This window comes from Phoxinus phoxinus (assembly GCF_949152265.1).
Source record: "Phoxinus phoxinus genome assembly, chromosome: 15".
NCBI classification, from domain to species: domain Eukaryota; kingdom Metazoa; phylum Chordata; class Actinopteri; order Cypriniformes; family Leuciscidae; genus Phoxinus; species Phoxinus phoxinus.
The window spans coordinates 30,148,702-30,169,125 of NC_136890.1; the positions used below are offsets into that span (position 1 = coordinate 30,148,702).

The 20,424-nt window shown below is 37.8% G+C and overlaps 1 protein-coding gene across 2 annotated transcripts in view; it reads right to left on the reverse strand.

Annotated features, from left to right (window-relative positions):
• Positions 1-1,933: 1,933 nt before the first annotated feature.
• Positions 1,934-20,424, reverse strand: part of grm6a (glutamate receptor, metabotropic 6a) — a 48,886-nt gene continuing 30,395 nt past the window's right edge. For both annotated transcript variants that reach the window (XM_079637293.1, XM_079637294.1), the window contains 6 exons: positions 20,087-20,287; positions 15,600-15,739; positions 14,289-14,912; positions 11,490-11,801; positions 7,778-8,023; positions 1,934-3,930 (listed from right to left, as the gene is read on the reverse strand). In XM_079637293.1, coding sequence (XP_079493419.1) covers positions 7,781-8,023; positions 11,490-11,801; positions 14,289-14,912; positions 15,600-15,739; positions 20,087-20,287 — 1,520 coding nt within the window. In that variant the 3' untranslated portion in view covers positions 1,934-3,930; positions 7,778-7,780. The remainder of the gene's footprint in view (positions 3,931-7,777; positions 8,024-11,489; positions 11,802-14,288; positions 14,913-15,599; positions 15,740-20,086; positions 20,288-20,424) is intronic.

The window sequence follows — 20,424 nt, forward strand, 5'->3', positions numbered from 1 at the left end:
ATGTGTCATCGGATATTTCATATTTCTGACTGACGACTGATTGATTTGTGAGCAGCTGATAATTTGGTGAATGTTCACTCTGAGCCTTTCAGTCTCTCTGTAGCACCCTGTGTTTAGTCTTCTATTGCTCTCTATCATCAGATGTCATCATTTCTTCACCTCCAGCGCACATGTCTGTCAGCGGGGTTTAGTGCGCTCAGACTGAGTAAACTGAGCTGGCAATAGTCGAATGGTTCCTCGTCAACATAGAGAAAGAGAGATAATATGTTGTAAAAGATAACAAGATCCACAATCTTACAGGTCCATTAGGTGTTTTTTCAGCATATACTGTCGCACATGATTTGAGCACTTATGTAAATAGGGCAGAATGATTCTCTTTAATGCACATTAATATTTATACCTAAGTAAAGTGGTTTGTGCATTGCATGTGACAATGCAATAGTAGTGCATTCAAAATGCATGAGAACTTGGACTCTTAAGTGTTAGCATGCATTATTTTAAGTGATTCTTCCTCTGGTCTTAATAAAGAGAACAATACTGTTAGCTGTATATTTAAGATCTAACGTAAACCCAGCTAAAAGGCAATGTTCTCAAAACTTGGCTATTGTTCTGGCAAGTGTCACGGGTGGCTGCATATAGAGCGCATGAAGATGAAGACGAAGAATGCAAGAAAATAGTAGGTAACATTTTATTTCGATAGTCCACTTTAGACATTCTACTAACTATAAGTAACTTTGCAGCTACATGTCAACTAACTGTCATTAGAGTATTAGTAGACTGTCTGCTTAATATCTGCTATCACTTTATTTTGTTGATCCCCCAACAGATATTCTACAGACGATAAGTAACTTATAGTCTTAAATGGCAAAACACTTCATGGTGTAGTAGGAGGGAGGAGCCATGGTGGAGAATCACGTGATGATACCATGTGACGCCTAACGGAGACGGAGGAGTCCCAGGAGGAATGGAGGAGACTGAGACCCGAGGTAAGGGGCAGAGGCAGAACTGCAGGCTCACGGGACTGAGGTGGAGACGGGTGTTCGGCAAGCCGGGCGGAGCCGGAGGGAGCGAGAACCAAGGGAGGAGGGAAGGAGGAGCCCGACATAGCCAGAGGGATGGAGGGACGAGGCGCAGCCAGAGAAGTGGAAGACCGTGGTGCAGTGGGGTTGATGCCTGACCAAGGCGGGGCAGGAGGGACGAGGGAGCCAGGTGGAGTCAGAGGACTGACGAACCCCAGTGGAGATGAGGGAACGTGGAGCCAAGGAGATGCTGAAGGGTCGTAGGGTTGGTTGAGGTGTAGTCAAGGGCTTGGAGGACTGATACAGACCAAGGGGATCCCCTTGCCAGGACGGAACTGGTGTCTGGAAGCTTAAATGCGCATTCATGCAGTGCATCAGGGTGGATGGATGAGGAGGGGAGCAGGAGGGGGTCAGTGAAAGTGGGCCAGACGCACTGGCTGGCTTTGATAGAGGAGGTGGGAGAGGGAGGCTGGGTGTGGACTCTGGAAACTTGGACTGGAACCAACAAAGATATAGGAGAATTGGGGCTGGGTGGGACCAGAGGTAAAGGGAAACACAGGACAGCATCCTCTTTAAACTCATTCATGCCATGAATGTCCACAGAGACGGGACCCAACATTCCCTAGACTGCGGTGGTGTTTGTGAGGCTCTTCTCCAACACACCTGGTCAGACTCTCTGGGAGGCCCTGGCTCTGGTTTCTCACTCGCGGCAGACCCTTCATCATGCGAGTCTGGCACGCCAGGTCCTCCAGTGGACGGTCCCTTTGCTCCATGCAGAGCACTTGAATGGCAGGTAAATCCATGAGGGGGAAAATAAATCAAAAGGGAAGAAAGAAAACGCTGCAAAATTAACTACTGTTTTGGTCCGGTCTTTTGTCACAGTGGCAGTACATAGAGCGCACAAAGACGAGGAAGGCAATGAAATAGTCTTTTAATTCAATAATCCACACAGGGCAGAAACACGGGGTAACACACCCACTTCACAAAGACGAGACTGGACAAAGAACTGAACGAAACAGGCTGAATCCGAAATCTATTACCTTAAACAGGCCATTATTTGACGGGACAGCCATTTGTAGTGGTGTCCGAAACCATAGTGGACATAATTAAGTGCATTCATTCTATCCCACAATGCACCACAATAACGAGTGTGCATCCGATGTACGCTCAACGGCTGTCAGAATTCGCTCACTCGTTTTCATTCACTCCTTCAAGTGAACTGTATAAGTGGACTAATGTAGGGAATAGTGAATGAGGGTTTAGAGGGCAATTTCGGATTCAGCCACAGATTAAACGAGGTAATTAACAAACGACAGGTGAACGGAAACATTAATCAAACACACTGTTGCTTTCCAAAAAATAACAGCATATTGGTTAGGAATAACATGAGGGTGAGTAGATAATGACAGTGTTCATTTTGGATGAAATATCTCTAAGTCAAACAGCTTTTGCCAAATATAATTTATAAAAAGTGTACAAATGCGGATGTTGCATGCACTGAAATAAACAGAAAAGCACACTATAGATCCTAAAACCAATAATATGAGCAAAGAAAACTATATTAAAACATTTCTTTTGTTCTCAGTCGTGCGTGGAAAGAACACACCGAACATATTATTTTCCATGTATCAAACATCTTGCTGTAGGGCTTTATTGATGGATTTTTGAGAACAGAAACACTGAACTAAGAAAGATTCTCAGCAGCGAACCACTGTTGTTATTTTATAAAGGAATTATTGTGGCTTTCTGACATCAGCATTCATTTTAATTACAATTGATTGTTTTGCTCTTTCTGTTATGGATTGTACTATTCAACATCAATACTGCTTCAAATATGACATCTTCATATAGACACTGCCAGTGTTGTGTTGCATGTACTCAAGCAATGTAGAGCATAATGAACCACTGATGTAAAAAATTGAAAGACGTAAACTGACATTTCTTTAATGTGACGTGGGCAAAACACACAGCAGTCATGTTTACTCATGTAACACAATTAGACTGTTCAGATAGTTTCCCATGCATGTTGTCAGTCAAACACAAAACAACCGCGTCAGAACACACAAAATAATACTTACATCCATTAAAACTCCAGAGTCCTCTATTTACAATGTTTAACAAGTTGAACTGCTGTACATTATTCTTTAATATGGTGCATTCTGGATGCTCTATTGATATTCAGTTCTGAAATATTCTTGTTATTTTCTATATCTCTTTATAAAAGCACCAACATGTCTTTGGCCAAGGAGATCCATAATTAAATAAATACATACATACATTATATGAAAATAAAAATTAAATAAATAACATCTAGTTAGAATTGTTGAAATAAATATGAGATATACAAGATGCACAAAGCTATCAAATGCACAACTGCCTCAAATAGTGTCTAATTCATTCTTTGAGCTTACAACCTAAAATAAAATAGTGTATTATGACACATTTGGAGATGATAAAGCAGTGACTTTGCTGTACGGTTAAAGGTGAGGAGAGTGTCTCTTCAGTCTGGTGGTCTTTCATTGGGTTTTTACTCGGTCACTGTGTGCACGTCCAAAGTTGCACCACTGTAAACATCTCATGCTAAAACCTTAACACAACGACCACACAATAAGCACGTTCTGAGGTAAAAATGGGACAAGAGATTTTTCCAAATCATCTTGTGCTATCCGCAAAAATCTTCTAGACGAGAAAGGCTTTTGGAGACATTCTATCTATCAAGCATTTCAAGTGTTGGACAAAGATGCTCAATAAAGTATTTTCTGTTCGCAGTGTTAGCAGTTTGCTCTTCACAGTCAGTAACATCGGCTTTATTAACTTCCTCACCTGGCATCACAAAATACAACACAGCAAAACTCTCCCTTTGACCCGATCCTCAGTGATTTGAGATCCACACAGCTGTTCCAGGGGTCATCTGTAAGTACAAAGACAGATCTGTGAATATGAGAAACTCAGCAACACTCAGCAAAAAAAGTAGCTTGGCACTTTATGTGCGTTTGTGCTTTTTAAAGGGTTGCTACAGAGACTGCACATCAAAGCAGAGACATGAAATAGCCTCAAACCAAGCAGCAAGGATTTCCTGGTTAGCATGATATTGGCAAAAAAAAATATTTTTCTTTATTGATGGCCATATATTGAAATATGAATGCTAGTACTGATCAAACTTTTTTTTCTTTTTTTTTTAGTTGTCTCTCATGCTCACCAATGCATTTATTTGATCAAAAACACAGTAAAAACAGTAATATTGTGAAATATTATTACCATTTAAAATAACTGTTTTCTATTTAAAAGATAATTTATTCCTGTGATAGTAAAGCTGAATTTTCATCATTACTCCAGTCTTCAGTGTCACATGGTCCTTTTATTATTTATTTTACACACTTAAAGCAATATCGTATCGCATATCGAATATCGCATTATTTAACGTTATCACATATTTCTTCAATATCGTGCAGCCCTAATATACATACATACTGTGTATATAGGCTATATATATATTATATACTGTATGTGCAGACAGACAGACAGACAGACAGACAGATAGATAGATAGATAGATAGATAGATAGATAGATAGATAGATAGATAGATAGATAGATAGATAGATAGATAGATAGATAGATAGATAGATAGATAGATAGATAGATAGATAGATAGATAGATAGATAGATAGATAGATAGATAGATAGATAGATAGTGGTACAAGTCTGGGCACAAAAGGTAAAGCAACAACTATGGACATGAAAAGTGTGACTTGCTGACATGTTGTTTATCCCTCTTAACAACTTCCTCTTGTTGTAAGCAACACCCACGAATGACAGATCGGGAGAGAAAGCAAGATGTGCCATCACAGTGTGTCTGCTCTGAATAGATCTGTACTGTTTTTACATCACGCTGCTGAATGCTCCTTTAACAAAAACACACACACACACACAAACACACGAACGCTTCTTGTGGTATATGTGGGTGTTTTTCCTTTATTACTCAAGTCCTGGAGGGTTTCGGTCACATTTCCCATGAATGCAGTATGGCAGTTATAATAGGCCTTTTTGATAGCAGTAAGGGAATACTCTCAAAATTGTGCCTCAGGCAGAATAAATATTTCTAAGAGATGACGTCCGTTACGTGCGATTCATTTTAATACCATCATTTGCAATCGTAGTAGGATAACAATGGCATATCTGAATATTACATTTTGCCCATGCACTCACCGACACTTGGTGTGAAAGGGCCTTTAAGTTAGAAACAGTTATTAAGCTATTAAAAAACAAACTAGCAAGCCCAGCCCAGGTGAGAAAAAAGTAACATAACATGATACTTTCCATAAAAAGTTTTTAATAGAGTAATGCAATATGTGACCCTGGATCACAAAACCAGTCACAAGTCGTTATCGATTTTTCGTTTATGCCAAAAATCATTAGGATATTAAGTAAAGATCATGTTCCATGAAGATATTTTGAAAACATTGTACTGTAAATATATAAAACATTTATTTTTGTGAGTGAATGCAGCACAATCGCGAACATAAATGCACAACTTTAAAGGAGATTTTCTCAATGTTTAGATTTTTTTATTTTTTTATTGACCCATGTGACTGGGTTACTTTTAAAAGTAACTTTCCCCAACACTGACCTTCAGTATGAATAATAGTAACAGTTTATGAAAAATGATTAATCAAATAACAGAAGATGCAAGAGACTGTAAATGTATATACAATGAGGGCAGTTACTTCAGCAGATGCCTTTTTGTCCAGTGATCTACCCTGCACTGACATGAGAAACTGTCTAGCCGGGGGTGGAATCTCTTGTTTGACGGCGCAGGAGCGATAGGGCAAGTGTGAGACAATGCTAACTCTCCTCTTCAGGGATCACTGCAGCTAACAACACACACATCACTGTTTATGACTGTCAATCAACTGTCGAGCTGATGATTTGCACTAGCATTAGTTTCTGCAATGACTGAACCACACATTTCAGCACTGGTGCGTTGCGGTCGGGGAAGTTACCAATCTGCTATTGTACTGCAAAAGAAATAGCATTATATACAAACTGGTGTCTTTAAAAATACTAATACTAGCACTTTTATTCAGCAAGAGCACATTAAATTAATCAAAGGTGACAGTAAAGACATTTATAATGTAACAAAAGATTTATATTTAAAATAAATACTGCTCTTTTTAATTTTCTATTCATCAAAGAATCCTGAAAAAAAAAAAGGTTTCCACAAAAATATTAGCAGTTTTCAACATTGATAATATAATACATTTCTGAGCAGCAAATCATATTAGAATGGTTTCTGAAGGAACATGTGACACTGAAAACTGGAGTAAGCAAAAATGAAAAAGAGAAAGGAAAAGTGACACTGGGACTAATTGTCACATGGCAAAATTATATAAGGTCTATATCTCAGTACCTAAGGGGAGAGAGGAGAAAGGAGCACTCGTAATATATAATAGAATCATTTAGCATTTGTTTTATTAATAAATGGGGTCATTAAGTCCATAAATGAATTATATTCAATGTAGTTTTATCCACATGCTTTTCATAATTCATTTTCTACCTCCAGTTCGCTTGTGCACCCAAATATTGTTGCAATGCCGAGAAATATCCATATCAACAAGCATCATTTCAAGAATTTCGTGCAGGCTTAGTGATTTTTTGCTTCCAAAAGCTCAGTAATATGAAAGTAATGAGATGTGCTGCTTCAAACTGCATGTGTTGAGGAAGCAAATGTGTGCTTGCAGAGATAGAGAACAAGTGGAAAATAAACCCAAAAGCATTTCACCGGCATTTAAAAGAGGGAGAGAGAGAGGGGGAGATGTTATGGATATAAAAATGTGAGGGAGCACTCATTTCAACTCACGTAAAAAGATTCAGGGTACCTTAAATATTGGATTTAAAGCATCGAGTTCCCTAACAATCCCATTCTGGAAGCATTGAGGACAGTTTATTGCAATGAAATATATTACGGAGCAGAATTTCTCAGCAGATCTCCTGGCATAAGTCATTCAAAGGCCATAAAAGTTCAGTTTTCTCTTTTCAGCAAATATGAATTCACAGCAGAACCAAAACACAGGATAAAAACACAATGCTATTGGGTTGTTGGCAGGGCTTTAGGATTAGTGTTCTGAATGTTTTTAGTGCTTGGTGGATAAGGTGTTGCTAGATGGTTGCTAGAATGATCAGACTATAATATTCTAGTCTCTCGAAATGACTCGGTTCTCTACGTCAATAGACGCCGCGTTAGAATTAACCGTGAACTTTAGAAGTTGGCAGCAGGACTCAGACTACAAGAGTTTCAGGACGATGGTCGGTTACAAACAGGGCTCGCTGAATCCTGCGGTGGACATCCAACTATTTATTAATCTTTGTATTGTTAATCTCAACATTTACTTATACATTATTAAAATCAAATGTTGCATTTGTTAACAGAACAATCAATGAATGTACAGCTGGATTTTTACTAGCTAACATTATCAAAGGTTTGCAACAAATGTATTGCTCATTGTTAGTTCATGTAAGTTAATACATTAACTAATGTTAATGAGACCTCATTGTAAAGTGCTACCATAAAAGCCCTGCTCGAAGGCATCAGTCGTATGACCTTTTTGGTTCTAATTGGAGCGTTTATTTTTAAAAGAGTGATTTTATGTCATTTAGACAGGTTGATTTATTTGTGTCATTCTTCCAGGCTTTATTGGCCTCTCGGGAGATCCAGAACAGACTCCATGCACTTTCCCAAGGGTCTGAGAGAGGCTGTTACCTGCTACTGTGACCTGTCTGGCTCGATCTTGGTCTCTCCGTTCTGCTTGTCATTGATGGATTTCTGCGAGAGGCGTGAGGACATGGTGGCGGCTTGCACCACGGCCTTGAAGCTGCGCTTGCGCTTCTGCACGTTCTGCTCCGGGTGGAAGATGATGACGTAGACTTTCGGTATGTAGAGCATCCCCAGAGACACGGAGGCACTCAGACTCATGGACACGGTCAGCGTCGTCGTCTGGATGAACATCTGGATCAAACGCAGGAAATGGGAACGCCAAGAGTTATAGATCACAGGATAGAGTTATATATCACTTTTGATAGACCTTATTATAAAAGAAAGACAAGATCTCAACTGAGATCACTTTAAATGAATAGTTCACTGAAAATTCTCTCATCATTTACTCATCCTCATGCCATCCCCGATGTATATGACTTTCTTTTGTCAGATAAACACAAACGATTCATTCAGACAGACATTAATTCATCGACTGGGGTCACGATCGGCCATTATATGGACAAAGATGGATTATTTTCATAAAAAAATATTGTTTCTGAAGAAAGAAAGTCATATACATTGAGGATGGCATGAGGGTGAGTAAATGATGAGATAACTTTTGGGTGAACTAAATGGAGAAGAAATGGAGAGTTTTGTCCTCTTGAACAGATTCTAGTAATCTCAGTGTTTCAGAAGAGATCTCAACAATGCTAAGACTAGCTAAGCTAATATGCAAAACTCAAAAGTCATTTCAATATTGTCACGCTTGGTTGCACAAATTGCACAACGCAGGAGAATTACTAGAATAAGCCTTTAATCGCTATTCAAGGAACACAGGAGAACACAGGAAAGCTATAAACAACAACCAAGTACAACTAGACGACACGGAGCAAGGAGAAGAGGAAAGGGTATAAATACACAGAGATAACTAAATGAACAACAGGTGAACATAATCCAATAAGAAACCATAAAAAACTAACAAGCAAACAGAACTCAGGAAAAGCAGCACAGGTAACAGAATAAAAACCAAACCAAAACAGACAGAGACCATTACAAATATGAACTCAAACATTTCTCATCTGCTTCTTCCAAGACCAAATTATATACTTTTTAAGTTAAATAATGTTTTTGTTTTTGACACATTTTAAAGACAAATAAATAATTATTAATTCAAATTAACATAAATTATAAAATAAAAAAATTAGAAACAAATTACTTAATTATTATAATTATTAATAAAAATATTTATTATTCACTACCATTCAAAAGTTTGGGGTCTGTTTTCTTAATGTTTTTGAAAGAAGTCTCTTCAGGCTGCATTTATTTGATCAAAAATACAGTAAAAACATTAATACCGTAAAATATGATTACATCTGTTTTTTATTTTAATATATGTAATGTATTCCTTAAGCAAAGTGGAATTTGGTGCTCAAGAAACATTTATTATTATCAATGTTAAAAACACCGTGACACGTTTTTCCCCAGCATTCTTTGATGAATAGAAAGTTCAAAATTGATTTGAAATATAAATCTTTTACTTTGATGTCACTTTGGATCAATTTCAGCATTCTTGCTGAATAAAAGTATTAATGTGTTCAAAAATCTGTCTGACCCCAAACTTACGAATGGTGTATTAAAGTATACACATTAATTGTATCGCTCTATATACTCTATAATTTGTTTTTCTAAAATGAAGAGAAGAAACGTCAAATGTGATGCTTAAATAAAACATCTAACGCCTTCTGAGCTATGAAAACGCTACCTTTGAGTAATAAAATCCTCCTTTGGACAGGCCATGGCAATGCATCAATATAAACATTCACAATGTTCATCAAATGTGGCTGCCAAAGGCAAATAAAAGAGCACCTGCCCACCCAAGAGTGCTCACCAGGAAATGACACGTATAGTATTAGCGCGGCGCATTAAACGGCATGTCAGTGGGAAGCTACCTGGGTCGCTTAATCTATGCAGCAATAACTAATGCTCTAATTCCTAATTCCCGCTGACGAGGCTTCTGGCTTTATTAAGATGGGTAGACATTGTCTTTCAGGCTCCCAAAGACTCCCGTTATCAACCTCCTCCCACAGTCAAACCCCCGGAACCTCATTGGTGGGCGGAAGAGTCTTTGTCTCTGTGTCATGGTGTGTCTTTGGGAGATAAAGGGGAGAAATGAAATGTTGTTTTTTCTCATCTCATCCCTTTCCATGTCTGCCATATCAAAGGCCTCTTCAAAAGAGAAACTGTGAGCAATTCAACTTGGACTTGTTATCGTGAGCCTGGCAGGTTGTTGCTTACTTCAATGCCTTCATATTGAAATGACTTCATTTCACATAATTTTCTACTTAAGGACTTAAACGGCAACTAAGCTCTGCTCTTTTGTTGCTGGATTGGAGCAGAACTGTGGTGTAAATACTGGAAGTTGTTTCAAAGAGAGATGGTGTTGCATTTCTATATATTGTGTTCTGAAGATGGATGGCGACATCCGAATATTTCATGTGTAGCATTTGCTCTCTGTCCCATTGCAAATGTAGAAGAAAAGCCTTACGGTTTACGATAGAACAGTAACACAGAAGCAACTAGCAACACCACCAGGTAATGATGAAAAACACTTCCATATAAAACAGCATTTGCAAAAGAATTTGTTTTCATGATATGACAAATTCATGCATAAATCGGTATATTCAACAAGAAAAAAAGAGTGGGAAAGTGGAGGATTACTCCTCTCCTAAAACCCCACTGCAATCCACTTCTGAGGAGGCTTTTTCATCAGGACATGGAGATTGAGGTAAAATTAAACCTCAAACCATCCCAAAGGTCTCATTTGCACTTCTCCACGGTCAAACTTGCCGTATCGTGTTCGGTTACACGTCAATGACATTTGAATATGTGCATATGCTAATGAGTTTGAGCATTGTGGTGAAGAAGCACCATTTAAACAACAAAGAAGCAACAATTAAACCTTAAATTTCAGTTTGTTCCTCACAAAAAGCTTTCAAATGATTTCAGAAGACGTGGAATATAGAGTACGAGTCAGTCGAACCACTTTTATAGTGCATTTCGTCACTTTATACACTACCATTCAAAAGTTTGGGGTCGGTAAGAATTTTAATCCTTCTAATGCTTTAATGTTAATGCAAAAATACAGTAAAAACGGTAATATTGTGAGAAATTATTACAATTTAAAATGTTTTCTATTTGAATATACTATCAAATTAAATTCCAGTGATGTAAAGCTGAATTTACAGCATCATTGCTCCAGTCTTCAGTGTCACATGATCCTTAATAAATTATTCTAATATGATGATTTGCTGCTCAAGATTTTTTTTTTATTATTAATGTTGAAATGTTGAAAACACAAAACAGCTTTGTGGAAACTGATATATCTGATGTATAAAAACCAACAACATTTATTTGAAATTGAAATCTTTTTAACATTAAAAAACATCTTTACTGTTACTTTTGATCAATTTGATGCATCCTTGCCGAATAAAAGTATTAATTTCTTTCAACAAAAAAATTTATAAATACTGACCCAAACTTTTGAACAGTAGTGTACTTTGGATGATCAGTCTTGCAAATATCCCCTTTTGTGTTCCACGCAAAAAAGAAAATCATACAGGATTGGTACGACAAGATGTTGAGTAAATGATTTGCATTTTTGGATGAACCATTTGTTTAACAACATTAATATTCAATCACATGATAACGCACATCTCACCTTCTCAGTGGACTGTGCTGTGCCAAAGAAAATAGGCACAAACGCCAGCCAGACGATGCAGGTGGTATACATGGTGAAGCCGATGGGTTTAGCTTCGTTGAAAGTCTCAGGCACGCCTCTGCTCTTGACCGCATAGACAGTGCATGTGACCATCAGCACGATGCTGTAGCTCAGGCAGCAGATGAGCGACAAATCAGACATGTCACACTTCAGGACGCCACGTGCCAGCTCTGGATTGGGCGGCCGCTGCTCCTCGTAGTCCACGGTGGTGTGTGGCGGCATCACGCCAAACCAGACGAAAACACCCACAACCTGCAAGAGACGGGAGGAAGTAAAAGCTTATCATTAACGGCGAGACTGAGTCAGTCAGAAGGTCAGACTCATTTGTCAAGAGCTGCTGTTAGATTGATGTAGAACATAGTGTAAAAAGGGATGTGATTTAGCCAGTCTTCAGCAGACACGACTTCGCACAAGATTACTGGTTAAAATAGGCCACCTATCAGCATGATTGCTCTTAATGATGGGTTTTAAAGTGCTTTTTTACAGACACAAAAGAAACTATAAGATCCTCTCCTCGCTTAATAATACCGTGCCTAGATTTCTGAAACGAAAAAAAGGGGCTATGTCTAGTTCAGCTGAAATGTAGCATTTAAAATGTAATGTTTTTAATTCTGAATTAAACAGGGGAACGATTCAAGTTGTGTGTATTTTGACCATAATGCATTCAGAAAACAAGTCAGAAACAACTACAGATTGATTACCATAAATCATAATGTAGCAAAGTCATTCACCATGTAAGTGCGGAGGGTCACCGGATGAGAGCAGCTGTGAGAGGCGTGATTTAGAGAGCGTCCTCTGCACCTGTTCTCATTCCGACCCGGAAGTGACTGATCCTGAGTGAGGGTGCTCATCAGGTAAGGCTCAAAACTTTCCCAGAAACTTCCACGGCTGGGAGGAGAACAGAACAGCAGCCGGGCAGCCGGCGTGTTGCCGCGGAGACAGATGTTGCTGTCAGAATCGCTCGGCGGAGTTCCGTTCTCCACTCAGCACTCGGTGACACATCTGCCAACATGTGCTGGAGGAGGTGCCGAGAAACGTCCTGCTGTCAATCATTCTCCCGCTAACGTCCTGTTAATCTCGTCTCCCCCACGCAGTTGCCAGTGAGTCATGCGCATAATTCCGGGGCTAAGCTTGAACTACAAAAGCGTTTAAAATATTCTTTTGTAAAAGTTCCAATCAGCAGTTTTTAATCGGAGAGGTGTTTATCAGCAGACACGATGTGTATCGACAGCGGAGGAGCTTTCTTGTCACCTGTAAATCACTCAAGCATTTTTTCCGCCTTTACTGATGTTGAATCTGTTGCTTTTGCACATTAGCGTGGCTGGCACGTTTGCTAGCACAAGCAGAATGAAGCCAGAGCACTCAACATGATGAGGTCTGCAGGCAGCTTATCAGCTTCGGCAGGGTGTCCAAACACAGGAGAATCTGCTTGGCTGGGAAACTGCTATTGACTAAACCTCAAAATTCATCCACAGGGACATATTGAGAGTGGAACAACAGTATATGGGGCTTTAGTTACCATAACCAGTGGCTCTGTGTCGCTCATGAACCCATGTTTGGCTAAGGTGAGACAGAAAGGTCCATGTACGTTTCAGTAAGATAAGGACTAAAGGTGCATCTGACAGAATTCTGGATAATGTGAAGAAGAATTTTCTTTCCTAATTAAATGAATAATTCCTTAATTCAATCATTTGTCCTCACCGAAGCTACAGATTTTAATAAACGCATGAAGTTATTGAAAGGTGATGTGTGTCATTTTGTGTTAAATACTTCTTCTGTGCAAACTTAAAGGAATAGTTCACTTTAAAATTAAAATTCTGTCATCATATACTCACCCTTAAGTTGTTTCAAACCTGTATGAATTTCTTATCTCTGTTGAACACAAAGGAAGATATTAAGAAGAATGTCAGTAACCAGACAGTTTATTCTGGGTCCCATTGACTTCCATAGTAGGAAAAAAATATATATGGAAGTCAATGGGACCCAGAAACTGTCTGGTTACTGACATTCTTCTTAATATCTTCCTTTGTGTTCAACAGAGATAAGAAATTCATACAGGTTTGAAACAACATGAGGGTGAGTCTATGATGACATAATTTTCATTTTAAAGTGAACTATTCTTTTAATATACAGGGTATATTAAAAGGTTCATATGTTTATTCCACAGGAAAGAAAATATGTACACTAACATTTAGAAGTTTAGGGTCATTATGATTTTTTTTTTTTTTTTTTGTGAAGAAATTAATGCTTTCTGCAAGGATGCATTAAATTAATCAAAAGTTACAGAGAATACATTTATAATGTAGACAAAGACAAAGAATCAATCAGAAAAAAAAAGAAAAAAATATAGAGCAACCAATTAGACTGATTTGTGAAGGATCATGTGACACTGAAGACTGAAGTAATGATGCTGAAAATTCAGCTTTGCATCACAGGAATAAATCACATTTGAAAATATATTCAAATAAAAAAGTTATTTTAAATTGTAATAATATTTCAGGATAAAAAAATTGTCCTGTATTTTTGATTAAATAAAAACTTTTTAAAAAATCTTACTGACCCCAAACTTTTGAACAGTACTGTAATACTGTAGCGATTTTAAAACAGCCCAACACAGTAACCAATTCCATGAGATTTGGGACTTAAAGAACATGGGTTGCACGCACACTAGAGGAAGCAAAACAGTAAAATAATTATCACTACAGTACATTGCTTCAAGCTCTGATTTACCACGCTTACCTGTACTGAGATCAGAACGAAGGTTATCATAAGTTGTGAAGTGGGGCTGATGAACTTTGGAGGCGTGACGGACTTCTTGCCCTGCTCGAAGATCCGGTAGATCCGGTTGGTCTTCGTGAGCATGGCGGAGTACGTGATGCTCATGCCCAGACCCAGCAGAAGCCTGCGGAAAGCACACACCACCGTTCCCGGCTCAGCGATCATGAGGAAGGTGATGAAGTAGATGAGAAAGATCCCGGTCAGGAGCACGTAGCTGAGCTCGCGGCCCGCGGCCCTCACGATGGGGGTGTCGTTGAAGCGGATGAAGGTGATGATGACGGACAGGGTGGCCAGGATGCCAAGAATGGCCAGGAACAGAGGGATAACGGCCCAGGGAGAGTGCCACTCCAGCTTGATGATGGGAGTTGGCCGGCAGGCTGTGCGGTTGAGGGCCGGCCGCATGTCGAAAGGGCACATCTCGCAGTTGAACTCGTCAGCTTGGTAGTGATACCCGTCACAGAGCTCACAGTGCCAACAGCACGGGACACCCTTCACCATCTTCTTCCTCTCACCGGATTGGCACGGAAAACTGCAAACAGAGTCCGGAATTTGACGGTTTCCACCAGTCCACTGCATGTCTTCTACCTGATGAAATACAGAGAACATTTACTGAGAAACTAGAAAGAAAATGTTAATCTGTTGAACCAAAAAGGTCAACTAACTGTTAAAGGGATAGTTCACCCACAAATTTTAATTCTGTCATAATTTACTTTAAGATTTTCATTCAAATCTGAGAGATTTCTGTCCCTCCATTGACAGTCTACGCAACTACCACTTTGACGCTTAAAAAAGTTCATAAAGAGATCGTAAAACTAATCGATATGAATCGAGCGGTTTAGTCAAAATTTTCTAAAGGGACACGTTCACTTTATATGATGAACAGTATTATTTAAGCTAAGTATTCACATATTCAGCAACTCACACATCAGTTGTGGTAAATGGAAGCTCAGGCATGTTCGCTTGATGTGCAAGAACCAATGAGTTTCATTCTTGTTTTTATATGTGAATAAAATACTAAATTCAAACTGTTCATCATATAAAGCAAGCAAGTCTCTTTAGAAAATTTTGACTAAACCGCTCAATTCATGTGGATTACTTTTATGATCTTTTTTTTATTAAAAATATATATTGATTTGTGTTACAAAGATGAATGAAAGTCGTACAGATTTGGAACATCGTGAGGATGAGTAAATGATGACAGAATTTTGGGTGAACAAACTATTTGTCAATATAATTAATCTGTATGCTAATGAGCAATTGGAGTCAATTTACGTTGAGTCGCAGGTTATTGGTCCACTGGCCGATGACTCTGTATCCTGGACTAGAAGTGTTGGTCATCTGGTACTGAAAGATGTCATAGCGTCCAGGAGCATCACCGTTTTCATTAAACAGAACGGCAGTGCCGGCGCTACCTGATAATCCAAAAAGAAACATTCATATAATGTTATCATACAACAAGAAACATCATAAATGTCATTATTTTCCAAAAACAAATTCAACTTATTTTATTTGATTGTTTTGCTTTCAGTTTGTCTTTCGTATCTTTATTAAATATAGCAAGTTGGGGAATGACAATGGGCTCATCTTATTTTATTATGCAAACTGATCATTTTGATCTATTTCCTGAAAGAGAAATATTGCACATTTTAAACACATATTGTTACTTTTGTCAGCCTTAAAGAAAATGATCTCAAAGCTAATAAACATTGACTAAAAGCAAAAAAAAAAAAAACAGTTCTGATTTCATTGGGTCTTTAAAGCAATACATTACAGAGGTGATAGTAAATTATAGCTGAGAGGATGAGCGTGATCACAGCTAGATATATAATAAAGAGACGTTCTAGCTATAGCTCCTCTTCCTGTCACTCCTTATCCACTGAGACTCTAAACATCTTCACTTCGCTCTACAACCATCTGTCATATACTGTAGATCCTCCATCCATGCATACTTGATCCTGCTGCATATTGCATGCAGCAATATCTGTTTTTAGTCCATGATTATATTTGAATGGTAAACTCTGAATGCACTATGGACAAACATTCAGCTCTGATTGTGAGCGCTTTGAGTCTGTCTTTGTCAACCTGAATATGTGTATTTAGTTCAGTCATTAGATCCCTTCCTCCAACTAAGCAAGAACACATCATTAAACCACTCATAACCTGCTTCAGTTAGCCCTGGACGGATGAGGATTTGTCTTTTGCTTGTTTGTCCTTTCCTCTATAGGCGGAAGACAGCTTCATTTGAAATTCTGGTGTAGAAAAGGACTGATTTTCTCCTTCTCAATAATGCATATTGCTTGTTCAGCCAATTCCCTCCAGGCGAGCTCACAACCAAATGTTTGCAAGATGACAGTCACTCTTGAGAAAGTGATTTAATGGGAATTCTTTCATGGACAGCTTCACAACACCAGAGCAAAGTTAGATTTACTTGGCAGGACTTGCCATTTTTAAAGAGACTGTTCTTCTGTTTTCAAACTATACTGAACTACGAGGCCACCACACTGGTACTGTGAAGCACTAAGCACATTCTGTATTTAATCGCAACCAGAACAGTCATTCGCAACACACTTAACTTCAATATTGTGACATATTGCAAAATTAAACGGAATATTCTGCATATAATAATGCAGGGCGGGGCTTGATTTCATTTTTCAGGATTTGATTGGATCGTGAAAAGTATATTACTGGTTATTATTAACCTTATTAATTGCACTGCCTTGGTTACATCAATAAAAAATAAATGTCATTCTAGAAGTAGAAAAATAAATTAAGAAAACATTTTTTGGGGGAATAACATGCACCCATGAATTGTAGACAATATGCTTTTATAATTAAATAATAAAAAGAGTTGATATTTGTATGTTGTCTGTAAGGATATACACTACCATTCAAAGGTTTGGGGGATTTTTTTTTAAAAAATTTTTAAAGAAATTAATACTTTTATTCAGAATTAAATGAGACAATACATGTATCAAAAGTGACAGTAAATGCATAATGTTGTAAAATATTTCTATTTCAAATAAATGTTGTTCTTTTGGGCTCTCTAAAAAATTATGAATAATGTACCACCAGTACCACAAAAAAAAGTTAGTTAGTTAAACTTTATTGTCCTTAAAGGCAATTCTTTGTGTAGACAGCAGTAGTAGCAGTAGTATACACATACACATGATAACAACACAACACATAAATTACCATAAATTACAAAAAATCATTTAAAAACTTAATTGCCGCCGGTATGAAAGAATTTCTATATCTATTTGATTTACACAAGGGGAGTCTGAATCTCCGCCCTGAAGGAAGGAGTTGAAATTCAGCACACAATGGATGAGTAGCATCAGAAAGCACTACCTGGCCCTTCCTAGTTGTCCTGCACTCATAAATCTGTGAGATATTCCTTAAATCGGTCCCCACTATCTTGCTACACATTGTCACAATGCTTGTCAGCTTCCTCCTGTTCTTTACATTAAGGTTACCATACCAGCAGACGATGGAAAAACTTAAAATGGCTTCAATAAAGCATGTATAAAACATTTTCATAAAAGAAACATCCATGTTAAAAAGTCGAAGTTTCCTTAAAAATGCATACGCTGAATAGCTTTTCCTCTAATTATATCAGTATTTTCCTCAAATTGTAGTTTATCGTCAATTATAGTCCCTAAATATTTATATTGTTTAACTACTTCTACCTGCTGTCCCTTTATGATAGAAGGCAACACAGGAGCAGAGCTCTTCTTACGGAAGTCAATAAACATCTCTTTTGTTTTTGAAGCATTCATTTTTAAAAATGAATCATCACACCATTGAATAAAATTATCGATCACTGGCCCAACATCTGGCTCAGACTCAGTGAGAAGAGACACAATCACAGAGTCGTCTGCAAATGTAACAATGTGTCTCCCATTAAAAACACTACGACAATCATCGGTGTATAAAGAAAACAAAAGAGGAGACAAAACCAGTGGAGGACATCAAAATATTCGACAACACTCCATTGACCCGTACTCTTTGGGATCTATTAGTTAGAAAATCCACCAACCAGCACACAATATTTAAATCCAGTTGAAAAGTATCAATCAATTTTTTTGCCAAAATGTGAGGCTGAACACAATTAAAAGCAGAAGAAAAATCTATAAAAAGCAAACGTGCATGACTTTTCTTGCCTTCTAAATGTCCTAAAATCATATTCAACAAGGTACAAGTAGCATCATCAACTCCTCTACCAGATCTATATGCAAACTGCATAGGATCAAGTGCTGGCTGTGTTAGGGTTAAAATCTCCTTCCTTACTATTTTTTCAAAAGATTTCATAATCAAGGAGGTTAATGCAACAGGCCTGTAGTCTTTAAGAGAAGAAGAATTTCTTTTTTTCGCAATTGGTACCACAATGGCATCTTTCCATAAACGAGGGACTTTAGAAAGTTTTAATGATTCATTAAAAATAAATGAATAAATCCCTGAAAGCTGCTCTGCACAGTTTTTCAACAACCTACCACCAATGTGGTCAGGGCCTGGACTCTTTCCAACCTTGACCTGACTAAAACAGCTACGTACATCAGCCTCATTAATTTGAATTTTAACAGGAGTGTTCTGAATCACAGAATTTCCCCTATAATCAGACAATTCTCTTGAAAAATCATGATCGTCAAAACGTACATAAAACGAATTAAAAACATCTGCTAATTCATAATCAGATTTCCCTCCTAAACGAATACATTTTCTCTTCTGTTTAGTTCCGATAATAGACTTCACTCCGTCCCAAGCTACATGAGACTTTCCATTTGTAAACATAGTTTCTATCTTTTCCTTGTACCGCAATTTTGCTAATTTCACCGCATTTCTAACTTGTTCATTGGCCTCTTTGTACCGAATACTGTCGCCTTGTTTAAAATAAATATTCCTTAAGTTAATAGAACTTTTAACTTGTTTAGTAATCCAAGGCTTATTGTTTGGAAAAACTATACACGTTTTTTTATGAATTACCAAGTCTTCACAAAATTCAATATAGCTAGTCACAGTTTCAACTTTTTTTTAGCATTGATGATAAAAAATGTTTCATAATAAGTAAATCGGCATATTGCGATTTCTGAAGACACTGAAGACTTCAGTAATGATGCTCAAAATTTAGCTTAGCCATCACTGGAATGAATTACATTTCAAAATATATTAAAATAGAAGACTTTTTAGAATTAAAATATTATAGAATTGTAATAATATTTCCCAATATTACTGTTTTTACTGTATTTTGATCAAATATATGAATGTTTGCGAAGACAACTTTTCTGTGATTTTTTGCAAAACTAAAACTTCTTATACAGCAAAATAAATTTTTGAGCTTGAAAGTGCTCTTACCCTACACTGTGATTATATATAATAGTCTAGAGCTAACATTCTTACAAATTTAAACTTTAACATGAACATTTATTCTTTTTTTTTAACAAAATGACTTACAAATGAGGCATACAACAAAGACATTTTCTCCCCAATAACTAAAGTTACTGTATACAGGTTTGGAACAGCATAGCAATGAGAACATGATAACAGAATTGTAATTTGTGGGTAAAGTGTTCAAATATCCCAGGGCAGATCCATGTCAAAATGCATGACACTTGTGTTCAATCCAGATGAGCCTGCGAGGCTAAACTAAAGCTCTCTATGGGGTTTAGTTTGGACCTTTGAACATCTTTTGGCAATGTCTAATGGCATTTCTGATGCCGGTCAGGTCTCGTCTTCAGTGATTCTGATCAAGTGTGTCAACTCACCATTGAAGTTGACGGCGCGGATGTAGCTAAGCAGCAAACGTCCCTCCACTGGGTCCATTTTATCACAAACACCTGTGGCTCCCAGACACAGATCCTGGTGCATGTTGTGCAAAGCATGAGCCATGGCATACACCGCATCAATTACAAACTGAACCTTGCCCTCTTGCTCGTAATGAGAATCACGTTTGATCCGTTCTTCTCCTGAAAGTCAGAGAGAGAGAGAGAGAAAAGATTAAATGAACACAGTGAGACAGCAAAGTGTTGAATGAAAAGAGTAGGTGAATGATAAGCAAGACAGAAGACATTTTAATAAGGAAGACCAAGACATTGTAAGGTCA